Genomic DNA, 19,413 nt, shown 5'->3' with positions numbered 1-19,413 from the left:
CTGATCTGATCTATACCTGGGTTTTAGATATTGGAGGATATTACATATAGTTAGACTGATCTGATCTATACCTGGGTTTTAGATATTGGGAGGATATTACATATAGTTAGACTGATCTGATCTATACCTGGGTTTTAGATATTACATATAGTTAGACTGATCTGATCTATACCTGGGTTTTAGATATTGGGAGGATATTACATATAGTTAGACTGATCTGATCTATACCTGGGTTTTAGATATTGGATGATATTACATGTTATGTTTATCTTTCTGCATGCATGTGAGAAATGCGCCTTACAAATTAAGTGAATTATTATTATTATTATTATTATTATTATTATTATTATTATTATTATTATTATTATTATTATTATTATTATATGTACTGAGATGTTCAAATAAACCCTGCACCCTAACCCCTATTCCCTACACCCTAACCCCTGCACCCTAACCCCTCTAGGTGGTGAGCAGTAAATACTTCAACAGAGGGATCATGATCTCAATCCTCATCAACACTCTCAGTATGGGGATAGAGTTTCACCAACAGGTATTGGGGACTGGGGGGGGGGTTCTTAGTGTGTGTGTGTAATCAGAAGTTGTGTGTTTGTGTGTGTGTGTAATCAGAAGTTGTGTGTTTGTGTGTGTGTGTGTAATCAGAATTTGTGTGTGTGTGTGTGTGTGTAATCAGAAGTTGTGTGTGTGTGGAATCAGAAGTTGTGTGGGTAATCATGTGATTTTATGGACGGATTAACAAGCTCCTAATCAACACCCTGATGAGGCTAGCAGCTGTACCCTCAGAGTGTGTGTTCTCAGTGTGTATGCTGGTGTGTGTTCTGTGTGTGTGTGTGTGTGTGTGTGTGTTCTCAGTACGTGTGTGTATGTGTGTTCTGTGTCGGTGATGGGCTCTTTTCCCCTGTGTGTGTGTGTGTGAGGCGGGGGGGGGGGGGGGGGGGGGTTACAGGGCTTGAGGTGTTAATTAAAGTGTGATCCTCAGTGTGAGAGGAGGGGATAGAGTGTGTGTGTGTTCATGCATATTCTCGGTGCGTCAGTGTTTTCCTAGTGTCGGCGTCAGCAGTCTGACCCCATAGAAACGGTTCAGTAGGAGACAGTATCTGTTCTGAACTCTACTCACCCTATAGACTGGAGAATTACAACTAGCCTAGAACCCAAATCCTCATCACCAACTGGCCCTATAGACTGGAGAATTACAACTAGCCTAGAACCCAAATCCTCATCACCAACTGGCCCTATAGACTGGAGAATTACAACTAGCCTAGAACCCAAATCCTCATCACCAACTGGCCCTATAGACTGGAGAATTACAACTAGCCTGGAACCCAAATCCTCATCACCAACTGGCCCTATAGACTGGAGAATTACAACTAGCCTAGAACCCAAATCCTCATCACCAACTGGCCCTATAGACTGGAGAATTACAACTAGCCTGGAACCCAAATCCTCATCACCAACTGGCCCTATAGACTGGAGAATTACAACTAGCCTAGAACCCAAATCCTCATCACCAACTGGCCCTATAGACTGGAGAATTACAACTAGCCTAGAACCCAAATCCTCATCACCAACTGGCCCTATAGACTGGAGAATTACAACTAGCCTAGAACCCAAATCCTCATCACCAACTGGCCCTATAGACTGGAGAATTACAACTAGCCTAGAACCCAAATCCTCATCACCAACTGGCCCTATAGACTGGAGAATTACAACTAGCCTAGAACCCAAATCCTCATCACCAACTGGCCCTATAGTCTGGAGAATTACAACTAGCCTAGAACCCAAATCCTCATCACCAACTGGCCCTATAGACTGGAGAATTACAACTAGCCTAGAACCCAAATCCTCATCACCAACTGGCCCTAGAGACTGGAGAATTACAACTAGCCTGGAACCCAAATCCTCATCACCAACTGGCCCTATAGACTGGAGAATTACAACTAGCCTAGAACCCAAATCCTCATCACCAACTGGCCCTAGAGACTGGAGAATTACAACTAGCCTGGAACCCAAATCCTCATCACCAACTGGCCCTATAGACTGGAGAATTACAACTAGCCTAGAACCCAAATCCTCATCACCAACTGGCCCTAGAGACTGGAGAATTACAACTAGCCTGGAACCCAAATCCTCATCACCAACTGGCCCTATAGACTGGAGAATTACAACTAGCCTAGAACCCAAATCCTCATCACCAACTGGCCCTATAGACTGGAGAATTACAACTAGCCTAGAACCCAAATCCTCATCACCAACTGGCCCTATAGACTGGAGAATTACAACTAGCCTGGAACCCAAATCCTCATCACCAACTGGCCCTATAGACTGGAGAATTACAACTAGCCTAGAACCCAAATCCTCATCACCAACTGGCCCTATAGACTGGAGAATTACAACTAGCCTAGAACCCAAATCCTCATCACCAACTGGCCCTATAGACTGGAGAATTACAACTAGCCTAGAACCCAAATCCTCATCACCAACTGGCCCTATAGACTGGAGAATTACAACTAGCCTAGAACCCAAATCCTCATCACCAACTGGCCCTATAGACTGGAGAATTACAACTAGCCTAGAACCCAAATCCTCATCACCAACTGGCCCTATAGACTGGAGAATTACAACTAGCCTGGAACCCAAATCCTCATCACCAACTGGCCCTATAGACTGGAGAATTACAACTAGCCTAGAACCCAAATCCTCATCACCAACTGGCCCTAGAGACTGGAGAATTACAACTAGCCTGGAACCCAAATCCTCATCACCAACTGGCCCTATAGACTGGAGAATTACAACTAGCCTGGAACCCAAATCCTCATCACCAACTGGCCCTATAGACTGGAGAATTACAACTAGCCTGGAACCCAAATCCTCATCACCAACTGGCCCTATAGACTGGAGAATTACAACTAGCCTGGAACCCAAATCCTCATCACCAACTGGCCCTATAGACTGGAGAATTACAACTAGCCTAGAACCCAAATCCTCATCACCAACTGGCCCTATAGACTGGAGAATTACAACTAGCCTAGAACCCAAATCCTCATCACCAACTGGCCCTAGAGACTGGAGAATTACAACTAGCCTAGAACCCAAATCCTCATCACCAACTGGCCCTATAGACTGGAGAATTACAACTAGCCTAGAACCCAAATCCTCATCACCAACTGGCCCTATAGACTGGAGAATTACAACTAGCCTAGAACCCAAATCCTCATCACCAACTGGCCCTATAGACTGGAGAATTACAACTAGCCTAGAACCCAAATCCTCATCACCAACTGGCCCTAGAGACTGGAGAATTACAACTAGCCTAGAACCCAAATCCTCATCACCAACTGGCCCTATAGACTGGAGAATTACAACTAGCCTAGAACCCAAATCCTCATCACCAACTGGCCCTAGAGACTGGAGAATTACAACTAGCCTAGAACCCAAATCCTCATAACCAACTGGCCCTATAGACTGGAGAATTACAACTAGCCTAGAACCCAAATCCTCATCACCAACTGGCCCTATAGACTGGAGAATTACAACTAGCCTAGAACCCAAATCCTCATCACCAACTGGCCCTATAGACTGGAGAATTACAACTAGCCTAGAACCCAAATCCTCATCACCAACTGGCCCTATAGTCTGGAGAATTACAACTAGCCTAGAACCCAAATCCTCATCACCAACTGGCCCTATAGACTGGAGAATTACAACTAGCCTAGAACCCAAATCCTCATCACCAACTGGCCCTATAGACTGGAGAATTACAACTAGCCTAGAACCCAAATCCTCATCACCAACTGGCCCTAGAGACTGGAGAATTACAACTAGCCTAGAACCCAAATCCTCATCACCAACTGGCCCTATAGACTGGAGAATTACAACTAGCCTAGAACCCAAATCCTCATCACCAACTGGCCCTATAGACTGGAGAATTACAACTAGCCTAGAACCCAAATCCTCATCACCAACTGGCCCTATAGACTGGAGAATTACAACTAGCCTAGAACCCAAATCCTCATCACCAACTGGCCCTATAGACTGGAGAATTACAACTAGCCTAGAACCCAAATCCTCATCACCAACTGGCCCTATAGACTGGAGAATTACAACTAGCCTAGAACCCAAATCCTCATCACCAACTGGCCCTATAGACTGGAGAATTACAACTAGCCTGGAACCCAAATCCTCATCACCAACTGGCCCTATAGACTGGAGAATTACAACTAGCCTAGAACCCAAATCCTCATCACCAACTGGCCCTATAGACTGGAGAATTACAACTAGCCTAGAACCCAAATCCTCATCACCAACTGGCCCTATAGACTGGAGAATTACAACTAGCCTAGAACCCAAATCCTCATCACCAACTGGCCCTATAGACTGGAGAATTACAACTAGCCTAGAACCCAAATCCTCATCACCAACTGACCCTATAGACTGGAGAATTACAACTAGCCTAGAACCCAAATCCTCATCACCAACTGGCCCTATAGACTGGAGAATTACAACTAGCCTGGAACCCAAATCCTCATCACCAACTGACCCTATAGACTGGAGAATTACAACTAGCCTAGAACCCAAATCCTCATCACCAACTGGCCCTATAGACTGGAGAATTACAACTAGCCTGGAACCCAAATCCTCATCACCAACTGGCCCTATAGACTGGAGAATTACAACTAGCCTAGAACCCAAATCCTCATCACCAACTGGCCCTATAGACTGGAGAATTACAACTAGCCTAGAACCCAAATCCTCATCACCAACTGGCCCTATAGACTGGAGAATTACAACTAGCCTAGAACCCAAATCCTCATCACCAACTGGCCCTATAGACTGGAGAATTACAACTAGCCTAGAACCCAAATCCTCATCACCAACTGGCCCTATAGACTGGAGAATTACAACTAGCCTAGAACCCAAATCCTCATCACCAACTGGCCCTATAGACTGGAGAATTACAACTAGCCTAGAACCCAAATCCTCATCACCAACTGGCCCTATAGACTGGAGAATTACAACTAGCCTAGAACCCAAATCCTCATCACCAACTGGCCCTATAGACTGGAGAATTACAACTAGCCTGGAACCCAAATCCTCATCACCAACTGACCCTATAGACTGGAGAATTACAACTAGCCTAGAACCCAAATCCATAGTATATATATAACTATATAGTAATAATATATATATTAATAATAATATATATAGTAACTATATATACAACTATATAGTAGTACTGCCACACTGCAGACATATAACCCAGACACAGTATACTGTCTCCTACTGGCCACACTGCAGACATATAACCCAGACACAGTATACTGTCTCCTACTGGCCACACTGCAGTACTACTATAACCCAGACACAGTATACTGTCTCCTACTGGCCACACTGCAGACATATAACCCAGACACAGTATACTGTCTCCTACTGGCCACACTGCAGACATATAACCCAGACACAGTATACTGTCTCCTACTGGCCACACTGCAGTACTACTATAACCCAGACACAGTATACTGTCTCCTACTGGCCACACTGCAGTACTACTATAACCCAGACACAGTATACTGTCTCCTACTGGCCACACTGCAGTACTACTATAACCCAGACACAGTATACTGTCTCCTACTGGCCACACTGCAGTACTGCTATAACCCAGACACAGTATACTGTCTCCTACTGGCCACACTGCGGTACCACTATAACCCAGACACAGTATACTGTCTCCTACTGGCCACACTGCAGTACTACTATAACCCAGACACAGTATACTGTCTCCTACTGGCCACACTGCGGTACTACTATAACCCAGACACAGTATACTGTCTCCTACTGGCCACACTGCAGTACCACTATAACCCAGACACAGTATACTGTCTCCTACTGGCCACACTGCAGTACTACTATAACCCAGACACAGTATACTGTCTCCTACTGGCCACACTGCAGTACCACTATAACCCAGACACAGTATACTGTCTCCTACTGGCCACACTGCAGTACTACTATAACCCAGACACAGTATACTGTCTCCTACTGGCCACACTGCGGTACTACTATAACCCAGACACAGTATACTGTCTCCTACTGGCCACACTGCAGTACCACTATAACCCAGACACAGTATACTGTCTCCTACTGGCCACACTGCAGTACTACTATAACCCAGACACAGTATACTGTCTCCTACTGGCCACACTGCAGTACTACTATAACCCAGACACAGTATACTGTCTCCTACAGGCCACACTGCAGTACCACTATAACCCATACACAGTATACTGTCTCCTACTGGCCACACTGCAGTACTACTATAACCCAGACACAGTATACTGCCTCCTACTGGCCACACTGCAGTACTACTATAACCCAGACACAGTATACTGTCTCCTACTGGCCACACTGCAGTACCACTATAACCCAGACACAGTATACTGTCTCCTACTTGCCACACTGCAGACATATAACCCAGACACAGTATACTGTCTCCTACTGGCCACACTGCAGTACTACTATAACCCAGACACAGTATACTGTCTCCTACTGGCCACACTGCAGTACTACTATAACCCAGACACAGTATAATGTCTCCTACTGGCCACACTGCGGTACCACTATAACCCAGACACAGTATACTGTCTCCTACTGGCCACACTGCAGTACTACTATAACCCAGACACAGTATACTGTCTCCTACTGGCCACACTGCAGTACTACTATAACCCAGACACAGTATACTGTCTCCTACTGGCCACACTGCAGTACTACTATAACCCAGACACAGTATACTGTCTCCTACTGGCCACACTGCAGTACTACTATAACCCAGACACAGTATACTGTCTCCTACTGGCCACACTGCAGTACCACTATAACCCAGACACAGTATACTGTCTCCTACTGGCCACACTGCAGTACCACTATAACCCAGACACAGTATACTGTCTCCTACTGGCCACACTGCGGTACTACTATAACCCAGACACAGTATACTGTCTCCTACTGGCCACACTGCAGTACTACTATAACCCAGACACAGTATACTGTCTCCTACTGGCCACACTGCAGTACTACTATAACCCAGACACAGTATACTGTCTCCTACTGGCCACACTGCAGTACTACTATAACCCAGACACAGTATACTGTCTCCTACTGGCCAGACTGCAGTACCACTATAACCCAGACACAGTATACTGTCTTCTACTGGCCACACTGCGGTACTACTATAACCCAGACACAGTATACTGTCTCCTACTGGCCAGACTGCAGTACCACTATAACCCAGACACAGTATACTGTCTCCTACTGGCCACACTGCAGTACTACTATAACCCAGACACAGTATACTGTCTCCTACTGGCCACACTGCAGTACTACTATAACCCAGACACAGTATACTGTCTCCTATTGGCCACACTGCAGTACCACTATAACCCAGACACAATATACTGCCTCCTACTGGCCACACTGCAGACATATAACCCAGACACAGTATACTGTCTCCTACTGGCCACACTGCGGTACTACTATAACCCAGACACAGTATACTGTCTCCTACTGGCCACACTGCAGTACTACTTTAACCCAGACACAGTATACTGTCTCCTACTGGCCACACTGCAGTATTACTATAACCCAGACACAGTATACTGTCTCCTACTGGCCACACTGCAGTATTACTATAACCCAGACACAGTATACTGTCTCCTACTGGCCAAACTGCAGTACCACTATAACCCAGACACAGTATACTGTCTTCTACTGGCCACACTGCGGTACTACTATAACCCAGACACAGTATACTGTCTCCTACTGGCCACACTGCAGTACTACTATAACCCAGACACAGTATACTGTCTCCTACTGGCCACACTGCAGTACTACTATAACCCAGACACAGTATACTGTCTCCTACTGGCCAGACTGCAGTACCACTATAACCCAGACACAGTATACTGTCTTCTACTGGCCACACTGCGGTACTACTATAACCCAGACACAGTATACTGTCTCCTACTGGCCAGACTGCAGTACCACTATAACCCAGACACAGTATACTGTCTCCTACTGGCCACACTGCAGTACTACTATAACCCAGACACAGTATACTGTCTCCTACTGGCCACACTGCAGTACTACTATAACCCAGACACAGTATACTGTCTCCTATTGGCCACACTGCAGTACCACTATAACCCAGACACAATATACTGCCTCCTACTGGCCACACTGCAGACATATAACCCAGACACAGTATACTGTCTCCTACTGGCCACACTGCGGTACTACTATAACCCAGACACAGTATACTGTCTCCTACTGGCCACACTGCAGTACTACTTTAACCCAGACACAGTATACTGTCTCCTACTGGCCACACTGCAGTATTACTATAACCCAGACACAGTATACTGTCTCCTACTGGCCACACTGCAGTATTACTATAACCCAGACACAGTATACTGTCTCCTACTGGCCAAACTGCAGTACCACTATAACCCAGACACAGTATACTGTCTTCTACTGGCCACACTGCGGTACTACTATAACCCAGACACAGTATACTGTCTCCTACTGGCCACACTGCAGTACTACTATAACCCAGACACAGTATACTGTCTCCTACTGGCCACACTGCAGTACTACTATAACCCAGACACAGTATACTGTCTCCTACTGGCCACACTGCAGTACTACTATAACCCAGACACAGTATACTGTCTCCTACTGGCCACACTGCAGTACTGCTATAACCCAGACACAGTATACTGTCTCCTACTGGCCACACTGCAGTACCACTATAACCCAGACACAGTATACTGTCTCCTACTGGCCACACTGCAGACATATAACCCAGACACAGTATACTGTCTCCTACTGGCCACACTGCAGTACCACTATAACCCAGACACAGTATACTGTCTCCTACTGGCCACACTGCAGTACTACTATAACCCAGACACAGTATACTGTCTCCTACTGGCCACACTGCAGTACTACTATAACCCAGACACAGTATACTGTCTCCTACTGGCCACACTGCAGTACTACTATAACCCAGACACAGTATACTGTCTCCTACTGGCCACACTGCAGACATATAACCCAGACACAGTATACTGTCTCCTACTGGCCACACTGCAGTACTACTATAACCCAGACACAGTATACTGTCTCCTACTGGCCACACTGCGGTACTACTATAACCCAGACACAGTATACTGTCTCCTGCTGGCCACACTGCAGACATATATCCCAGACACAGTATACTGTCTCCTACTGGCCACACTGCAGACATATAACCCAGACACAGTATACTGTCTCCTACTGGCCACACTGCAGTACTACTATAACCCAGACACAGTATACTGTCTCCTACTGGCCACACTGCAGACATATAACCCAGACACAGCATACTGTCTCCTACTGGCCACACTGCAGTACTACTATAACCCAGACACAGTATACTGTCTCCTACTGGCCACACTGCAGACATATAACCCAGACACAGTATACTGTCTCCTACTGGCCACACTGCAGACATATAACCCAGACACAGTATACTGTCTCCTACTGGCCACACTGCGGTACTACTATAACCCAGACACAGTATACTGTCTCTTACTGGCCACACTGGAGACATATAACCCAGACACAGCATACTGTCTCCTACTGGCCACACTGCAGTACTACTATAACCCAGACACAGTATACTGTCTCCTACTGGCCACACTGCAGTACCACTATAACCCAGACACAGTATACTGTCTCCTACTGGCCACACTGCAGACATATAACCCAGACACAGTATACTGTCTCCTACTGGCCACACTGCGGTACTACTATAACCCAGACACAGTATACTGTCTCCTACTGGCCACACTGGAGACATATAACCCAGACACAGTATACTGTCTCCTACTGGCCACACTGGAGACATATAACCCAGACACAGTATATTGTCTCCTACTGGCCACACTGCAGTACCACTATAACCCAGACACAGTATACTGTCTCCTACTGGCCACACTGCAGTACTACTATAACCCAGACACAGTATACTGTCTCCTACTGGCCACACTGCAGTACTACTATAACCCAGACACAGTATACTGTCTCCTACTGGCCACACTGCAGTACCACTATAACCCAGACACAGTATACTGTCTCCTACTGGCCACACTGCAGACATATAACCCAGACACAGTATACTGTCTCCTACTGGCCACACTGCGGTACTACTATAACCCAGACACAGTATACTGTCTCTTACTGGCCACACTGGAGACATATAACCCAGACACAGTATACTGTCTCCTACTGGCCACACTGGAGACATATAACCCAGACACAGTATATTGTCTCCTACTGGCCACACTGCAGTACCACTATAACCCAGACACAGTATACTGTCTCCTACTGGCCACACTGCAGTACTACTATAACCCAGACACAGTATACTGTCTCCTACTGGCCACACTGCAGTACTACTATAACCCAGACACAGTATACTGTCTCCTACTGGCCACACTGCAGTACCACTATAACCCAGACACAGTATACTGTCTCCTACTGGCCACACTGCAGTACTACTATAACCCAGACACAGTATACTGTCTCCTACTGGCCACACTGCAGACATATAACCCAGACACAGTATACTGTCTCCTACTGGCCACACTGCAGTACCACTATAACCCAGACACAGTATACTGCCCCCTACTGGCCACACTGCAGTACCACTATAACCCAGACACAGTATACTGTCTCCTACTGGCCACACTGCAGTACCACTATAACCCAGACACAGTATACTGTCTCCTACTGGCCACACTGCAGACATATAACCCAGACACAGTATACTGTCTCCTACTGGCCACACTGCAGTACTACTATAACCCAGACACAGTATACTGTCTCCTACTGGCCACACTGCAGACATATAACCCAGACACAGTATACTGTCTCCTACTGGCCACACTGCGGTACTACTATAACCCAGACACAGTATACTGTCTCCTACTGGCCACACTGCAGTACTACTATAACCCAGACACAGTATACTGTCTCCTACTGGCCACACTGCAGTACCACTATAACCCAGACACAGTATACTGTCTCCTACTGGCCACACTGCAGTACCACTATAACCCAGACACAGTATACTGTCTCCTACTGGCCACACTGCAGTACCACTATAACCCAGACACAGTATACTGTCTCCTACTGGCCACACTGCAGTACTACTATAACCCAGACACAGTATACTGTTTCCTACTGGCCACACTGCAGTACTGCTATAACCCAGACACAGTATACTGTCTCTTACTGGCCACACTGCGGTACCACTATAACCCAGACACAGTATACTGTCTCCTACTGGCCACACTGCAGACATATAACCCAGACACAGTATACTGTCTCCTACTGGCCACACTGCAGTACTACTATAACCCAGACACAGTATACTGTCTCCTACTGGCCACACTGCAGTACTACTATAACCCAGACACAGTATACTGTTTCCTACTGGCCACACTGCGGTACTACTATAACCCAGACACAGTATACTGTCTCCTACTGGCCACACTGCAGACATATAACCCAGACACAGTATACTGTCTCCTACTGGCCACACTGCAGTACTACTATAACCCAGACACAGTATACTGTCTCCTACTGGCCACACTGCGGTACTTCCATTAACTGCCAGCCACCATTTTAAAGAACTGGAGGCCTATAACATTGCTCTGTTCATATTACTAAAGTCAAGAGGTTAAAGAATCTTATTTTGTTGTTTACATATTTCCCCTCCCCTCCCCTCCCCTCCCACCCTCCCTCCCTCCCTCCCTCCCTCCCTCCCCTCCCCTCCCCTCCCTCCCTCCCTCCCTCCCTCCCTCCCTCCCTCCCTCCCTCCCTCCCTCCCTCCCTCCCTCCCCTCCCCTCCCTCCCTGACTCCCTCCCTCCCTCCTCCCCTCCCCTCCCCTCCCTCCCTCCCTCCCCTTCCTCCCTCCCTCCCCTTCCTCCCTCCCTCCCTCCCCTCCCCTCCCCTCCCCTCCCCTCCCCTCCCCTCCCTCCCTCCCTCCCCTAGCCCCAGGAGCTGACTGACATCCTAGAGATCAGTAATCTAGTGTTCACCAGTCTCTTTAGTCTGGAGATGCTGCTGAAGCTGCTGGCCTTTGGACTCTTCGGCTATATCAACAACCCATACAACAGTTTTGACAGCGTCATCGTCATCATCAGGTGTGTGATTCTGTGTTTTCGGGAAATATTTGAATGTAGCATGCACCAAACATTTTCCAGGATTTAATGCTTGGTGCTCAACTAGCTGTATCTTGCGGCTCGATACTAAACTAGCTGTATCTTGCTGCTCGATGCTAATCTAGCTGTATCTTGCTGCTCGATGCTAATCTAGCTGTATCTTGCTGCTCGATACTAAACTAGCTGTATCTTGCTGCTCGATGCTAAACTAGCTGTATCTTGCTGCTCGATGCTAAACTAGCTGTATCTTGCTGCTCGATGCTAAACTAGCTGTATCTTGCTGCTCGATGCTAAACTAGCTGTATCTTGCTGCTTGATACTAAGCTCGCTATAACTTCCTGTTTCGATTGCTAAGCTAGCTATAACTTGCTGCTCGATGCTAACCCATACGGAAAAATTATATATTGATAAAAATACAAATGTAAAAGACAGATATCTAAATATAAACTATATATACAAAGTATGTGGACACCCCTTCAAATTAGTGGATTCGGCTATATCAGCCACGCCCGTTGCTGACAAGCTTATAAAATCGAGCGCACCGCCGCCATGCAATCTCCATAGACAAACATTTACAGTAGAATGGCCCATACTGAAGAGCTTAGTGACTTTCAGCGTGGCGCCGTCATAGGATGCCCTGATAGAGCTGCCCCGGTCAACTGATAGGATGCCCTGCTAGAGCTGCCCCGGTCAACTGATAGGATGCCCTGCTAGAGCTGCCCCGGTCAACTGATAGGATGCCCTGCTAGAGCTGCCCCGGTCAACTGATAGGATGCCCTGCTAGAGCTGCCCCGGTCAACTGATAGGATGCCCTGCTAGAGCTGCCCCGGTCAACTGATAGGATGCCCTGCTAGAGCTGCCCCGGGTCAACTGATAGGATGCCCTGCTAGAGCTGCCCCGGTCAACTGATAGGATGCCCTGCTAGAGCTGCCCCGGGTCAACTGATAGGGCTGTTATTGTGAAGTGGAAACGTCTCGGAGCAACAACGGCTCAGCCTCGAAGTGGTAGGCCACACCAAGCTCACAGAACGGCACCGCCGAGTGCTGAAGTGGTAGGCCACACCAAGCTCACAGAACGGCACCGCCGAGTGCTGAAGTGGTAGGCCACACCAAGCTCACAGAACGGGACCGCCGAGTGCTGAAGCGGTAGGCCACACCAAGCTCACAGAACGGCACCGCCGAGTGCTGAAGTGGTAGGCCACACCAAGCTCACAGAACGGGACCGCCGAGTGCTGAAGTGGTAGGCCACACCAAGCTCACAGAACGGCACCGCCGAGTGCTGAAGCGGTAGGCCACACCAAGCCCACAGAACGGCACCGCCGAGTGCTGAAGTGGTAGGCCACACCAAGCTCACAGAACGGCACCGCCGAGTGCTGAAGCGGTAGGCCACACCAAGCCCACAGAACGGCACCGCCGAGTGCTGAAGCATAGCGTAGCGCGTAAAGATTGTCTGTCCTTGGTTGCAACACTCTGGAAGTAACGTCAGCACAGTAACTGTTTTGTCGGGAGCTTCATGAAATGGGTTTCCATGGCCAAGCAGCAGCACACAGGCCTAAGATCACCATGAGCAATGCCAAGCGTCGTCTGGAGTGGTGTAAAACTCGCCCGCCGTTGGACTCATTCTCTGGAGTGATGAATCACGCTTCACCATCTGGCAGTCTGACGGACTAATCTGGGTTTGGCGGATGCCAGGAGAACGCTACCTGCCCCCAATGCATAGAGCCAGCTGTAAAGTTTGGCGGAGGAGGAATAATGGTCTGGGGCTGTTTTGCATGGTTCGGGCTAGGCCCCTTAGTTCCAGTGAAGGGAAATCTTAACGCTACAGCATACAATGACATTCTAGACGATTCTGTGCTTCCAAACTTTGTGGCAAACAGTTTGGGGAAGGACCTTTCCTGTTTCAGCATGACAATGCCCCCCCCCGTGCACAACGCGAGGTCCATACAGAAATGGTTTGTCGAGACCCGGTGTGTGGAAGAACTTGACTAGCCTGCACAGAGCCCTGACCTCAACCCCAGTGGAAGAACTTGACTGGCACAATAGAACGCTGTGCTATACTTTGAAAAGTCTGAACGAATGACTGACGACTGACCAAATAGCCATGACGCTTTCTGTGTTTCTCTCACAAAGTGTTTGGGAGATCGTTGGGCAGGCGGACGGTGGTCTGTCAGTAATGTGTGTGTGTTGTGTCCTAGTGTTTGGGAGATCGTTGGGCAGGTCGGACGGCGGTCTGTCAGTAATGTGTGTGTGTTGTGTCCTAGTGTTTGGGAGATCGTTGGGCAGGTCGGACGGCGGTCTGTCAGTAATGTGTGTGTGTTGTGTCCTAGTGTTTGGGAGATCGTTGGGCAGGTCGGACGGCGGTCTGTCAGTAATGTGTGTGTGTTGTGTCCTAGTGTTTGGGAGATCGTTGGGCAGGTCGGACGGCGGTCTGTCAGTAATGTGTGTGTGTTGTGTCCTAGTGTTTGGGAGATCGTTGGGCAGGTCGGACGGCGGTCTGTCAGTAATGTGTGTGTGTTGTGTCCTAGTGTTTGGGAGATCGTTGGGCAGGTCGGACGGCGGTCTGTCAGTAATGTGTGTGTGTTGTGTCCTAGTGTTTGGGAGATCGTTGGGCAGGTCGGACGGTGGTCTGTCAGTAATGTGTGTGTGTTGTGTCCTAGTGTTTGGGAGATCGTTGGGCAGGTCGGACGGCGGTCTGTCAGTAATGTGTGTGTGTTGTGTCCTAGTGTTTGGGAGATCGTTGGGCAGGTCGGACGGCGGTCTGTCAGTAATGTGTGTGTGTTGTGTCCTAGTGTTTGGGAGATCGTTGGGCAGGTCGGACGGCGGTCTGTCAGTAATGTGTGTGTGTTGTGTCCTAGTGTTTGGGAGATCGTTGGGCAGGTCGGACGGCGGTCTGTCAGTAATGTGTGTGTGTTGTGTCCTAGTGTTTGGGAGATCGTTGGGCAGGGCGGACGGCGGTCTGTCAGTAATGTGTGTGTGTTGTGTCCTAGTGTTTGGGAGATCGTTGGGCAGGTCGGACGGCGGTCTGTCAGTAATGTGTGTGTGTTGTGTCCTAGTGTTTGGGAGATCGTTGGGCAGGTCGGACGGCGGTCTGTCAGTAATGTGTGTGTGTTGTGTCCTAGTGTTTGGGAGATCGTTGGGCAGGTCGGACGGCGGTCTGTCAGTAATGTGTGTGTGTTGTGTCCTAGTGTTTGGGAGATCGTTGGGCAGGTCGGACGGCGGTCTGTCAGTAATGTGTGTGTGTTGTGTCCTAGTGTTTGGGAGATCGTTGGGCAGGTCGGACGGCGGTCTGTCAGTAATGTGTGTGTGTTGTGTCCTAGTGTTTGGGAGATCGTTGGGCAGGTCGGACGGCGGTCTGTCAGTAATGTGTGTGTGTTGTGTCCTAGTGTTTGGGAGATCGTTGGGCAGGTCGGACGGCGGTCTGTCAGTAATGTGTGTGTGTTGTGTCCTAGTGTTTGGGAGATCGTTGGGCAGGTCGGACGGCGGTCTGTCAGTAATGTGTGTGTGTTGTGTCCTAGTGTTTGGGAGATCGTTGGGCAGGTCGGACGGCGGTCTGTCAGTAATGTGTGTGTGTTGTGTCCTAGTGTTTGGGAGATCGTTGGGCAGGTCGGACGGCGGTCTGTCAGTAATGTGTGTGTGTTGTGTCCTAGTGTTTGGGAGATCGTTGGGCAGGTCGGACGGCGGTCTGTCAGTAATGTGTGTGTGTTGTGTCCTAGTGTTTGGGAGATCGTTGGGCAGGTCGGACGGTGGTCTGTCAGTAATGTGTGTGTGTTGTGTCCTAGTGTTTGGGAGATCGTTGGGCAGGTCGGACGGTGGTCTGTCAGTAATGTGTGTGTGTTGTGTCCTAGTGTTTGGGAGATCGTTGGGCAGGTCGGAAGGCGGTCTGTCAGTAATGTGTGTGTGTTGTGTCCTAGTGTTTGGGAGATCGTTGGGCAGGTCGGACGGCGGTCTGTCAGTAATGTGTGTGTGTTGTGTCCTAGTGTTTGGGAGATCGTTGGGCAGGTCGGACGGCGGTCTGTCAGTAATGTGTGTGTGTTGTGTCCTAGTGTTTGGGAGATCGTTGGGCAGGTCGGACGGCGGTCTGTCAGTAATGTGTGTGTGTTGTGTCCTAGTGTTTGGGAGATCGTTGGGCAGGTCGGACGGCGGTCTGTCAGTAATGTGTGTGTGTTGTGTCCTAGTGTTTGGGAGATCGTTGGGCAGGTCGGACGGCGGTCTGTCAGTAATGTGTGTGTGTTGTGTCCTAGTGTTTGGGAGATCGTTGGGCAGGCGGACGGCGGTCTGTCGGTCCTGCGTACCTTCCGTCTGCTGCGGGTCCTAAAGCTGGTCAGGTTCCTGCCCGCCCTGCGCAGACAGCTGGTGGTTCTGATGAAGACCATGGACAACGTAGCCACCTTCTGCATGCTCCTCATGCTGTTCATCTTCATCTTCAGGTATGTAGATACCTTCTGCATGCTCCTCATGCTGTTCATCTTCATATTCAGGTATATAGATACCTTCTGCTGCTCAAGGTCTTCATATTCAGGTATGTAGATACCTTCTGCTGCTCAAGGTCTTCATATTCAGGTATGTAGATACCTTCTGCTGCTCAAGGTCTACATATTCAGGTATGTAGATACCTTCTGCTGCTCAAGGTCTTCATATTCAGGTATGTAGATACCTTCTGCTGCTCAAGGTCTACATCTTCATATTCAGGTATGTAGATACCTTCTGCTGCTCAAGGTCTTCATATTCAGGTATGTAGATACCTTCTGCTGCTCAAGGTCTTCATATTCAGGTATGTAGATACCTTCTGCTGCTCAAGGTCTTCATCTTCAGGTATGTAGATACCTTCTGCTGCTGAAGGTCTTCATATTCAGGTATGTAGATACCTTCTGCTGCTCGAGGTCTACATCTTCATATTCAGGTATGTAGATACCTTCTGCTGCTCGAGGTCTACATCTTCATATTCAGGTATGTAGATACCTTCTGCTGCTCGAGGTCTACATATTCAGGTATGTAGATACCTTCTGCAGCTCAAGGTCTTCATATTCATATTCAGGTATGTAGATACCTTCTGCTGCTCAAGGTCTTCATATTCAGGTATGTAGATACCTTCTGCTGCTCAAGGTCTACATCTTCAGGTATGTAGATACCTTCTGCTGCTCAAGGTCTACATATTCAGGTATGTAGATACCTTCTGCTGCTCAATGTCTTCATATTCAGGTATGTAGATACCTTCTGTTCCTCAAGGTCTACATCTTCATATTCAGGTATGTAGATACCTTCTGTTCCTCAAGGTCTACATCTTCATATTCAGGTATGTAGATACCTTCTGCTGCTCAAGGTCTTCATATTCAGGTATGTAGATACCTTCTGCTGCTCAAGGTCTACATCTTCATATTCAGGTATGTAGATACCTTCTGCTCCTCAAGGTCTTCATATTCAGGTATGTAGATACCTTCTGCTGCTCAAGGTCTTCATATTCAGGTATGTAGATACCTTCTGCTGCTCAAGGTCTTCATATTCAGGTATGTAGATACCTTCTGCTGCTCATGGTCTTCATATTCAGGTATGTAGATACCTTCTGCTGCTCATGCTGTTCATCTTCATATTCAGGTATGTAGATACCTTCTGCTCCTCAAGGTCTTCATATTCAGGTATGTAGATATCTTCTGCTGCTCAAGGTCTTCATATTCAGGTATGTAGATACCTTCTGCTGCTCAAGGTCTACATCTTCATATTCAGGTATGTAGATACCTTCTGCTGCTCAAGGTCTTCATATTCAGGTATGTAGATACCTTCTGCTGCTCAAGGTCTTCATATTCAGGTATGTAGATACCTTCTGCTGCTCAAGGTCTTCATATTCAGGTATGTAGATACCTTCTGCTGCTCAAGGTCTTCATATTCAGGTATGTAGATACCTTCTGCTGCTCAAGGTCTACATATTCAGGTATGTAGATACATTCTGCTGCTCAAGGTCTACATATTCAGGTATGTAGATACCTTCTGCTGCTCGAGGTCTTCATATTCAGGTATGTAGATACCTTCTGCTGCTCGAGGTCTTCATATTCAGGTATGTAGATACCTCTGCTGCTCAAGGTCTACATATTCAGGTATGTAGATACCTTCTGCTGCTCGAGGTCTACATATTCAGGTATGTAGATACCTTCTGCTGCTCGAGGTCTACATCTTCAGGTATGTAGATACCTTCTGCTGCTCAAGGTCTACATATTCAGGTATGTAGATACCTTCTGCTGCTCAAGGTCTACATATTCAGGTATGTAGATACCTTCTGCTGCTCGAGGTCTTCATATTCAGGTATGTCGATACCTTCTGCTGCTCGAGGTCTTCATATTCAGGTATGTAGATACCTTCTGCTGCTCAAGGTCTACATATTCAGGTATGTAGATACCTTCTGCTGCTCGAGGTCTTCATATTCAGGTGTGTAGATACCTTCTGCTGCTCAAGGTCTACATATTCAGGTATGTAGATACCTTCTGCTGCTCAAGGTCTACATATTCAGGTATGTAGATACCTTCTGCTGCTCAAGGTCTACATATTCAGGTATGTAGATACCTTCTGCTGCTCAAGGTCTACATATTCAGGTATGTAGATACCTTCTGCTGCTCAAGGTCTTCATATTCAGGTATGTAGATACCTTCTGCTGCTCAAGGTCTTCATCTTCAGGTATGTAGATACCTTCTGCTGCTCAAGGTCTTCATATTCAGGTATGTAGATACCTTCTGCTGCTCAAGGTCTACATATTCAGGTATGTAGATACCTTCTGCTGCTCAAGGTCTACATATTCAGGTATGTAGATACATTCTGCTGCTCAAGGTCTACATATTCAGGTATGTAGATACCTTCTGCTGCTCGAGGTCTTCATATTCAGGTATGTAGATACCTTCTGCTGCTCGAGGTCTTCATATTCAGGTATGTAGATACCTCTGCTGCTCAAGGTCTACATATTCAGGTATGTAGATACCTTCTGCTGCTCGAGGTCTTCATATTCAGGTATGTAGATACCTTCTGCTGCTCGAGGTCTACATCTTCAGGTATGTAGATACCTTCTGCTGCTCAAGGTCTACATATTCAGGTATGTAGATACCTTCTGCTGCTCAAGGTCTACATATTCAGGTATGTAGATACCTTCTGC

General features: G+C 47.6%; 1 protein-coding gene across 1 annotated transcript in view; it reads left to right on the top strand.

The window, feature by feature from the left end:
• Positions 1 to 463: 463 nt before the first annotated feature.
• LOC311117628 (voltage-dependent T-type calcium channel subunit alpha-1H-like) overlaps positions 464 to 19,413 on the top strand; it is a gene marked incomplete at both ends in the record, with an annotated part of 46,599 nt that continues 27,649 nt past the window's right edge. The window contains 3 exons of the mRNA XM_084192562.1: positions 464 to 550; positions 12,113 to 12,264; positions 16,523 to 16,708. Coding sequence (XP_084048688.1) covers positions 464 to 550; positions 12,113 to 12,264; positions 16,523 to 16,708 — 425 coding nt within the window. The remainder of the gene's footprint in view (positions 551 to 12,112; positions 12,265 to 16,522; positions 16,709 to 19,413) is intronic.

Source organism: Coregonus lavaretus (assembly GCF_964263955.1).
Source record: "Coregonus lavaretus genome assembly, contig: HAP1_SCAFFOLD_3430, whole genome shotgun sequence".
In the NCBI taxonomy this organism is placed as follows: domain Eukaryota; kingdom Metazoa; phylum Chordata; class Actinopteri; order Salmoniformes; family Salmonidae; genus Coregonus; species Coregonus lavaretus.
This window is presented reverse-complemented; position numbering and strand designations above follow the sequence as displayed.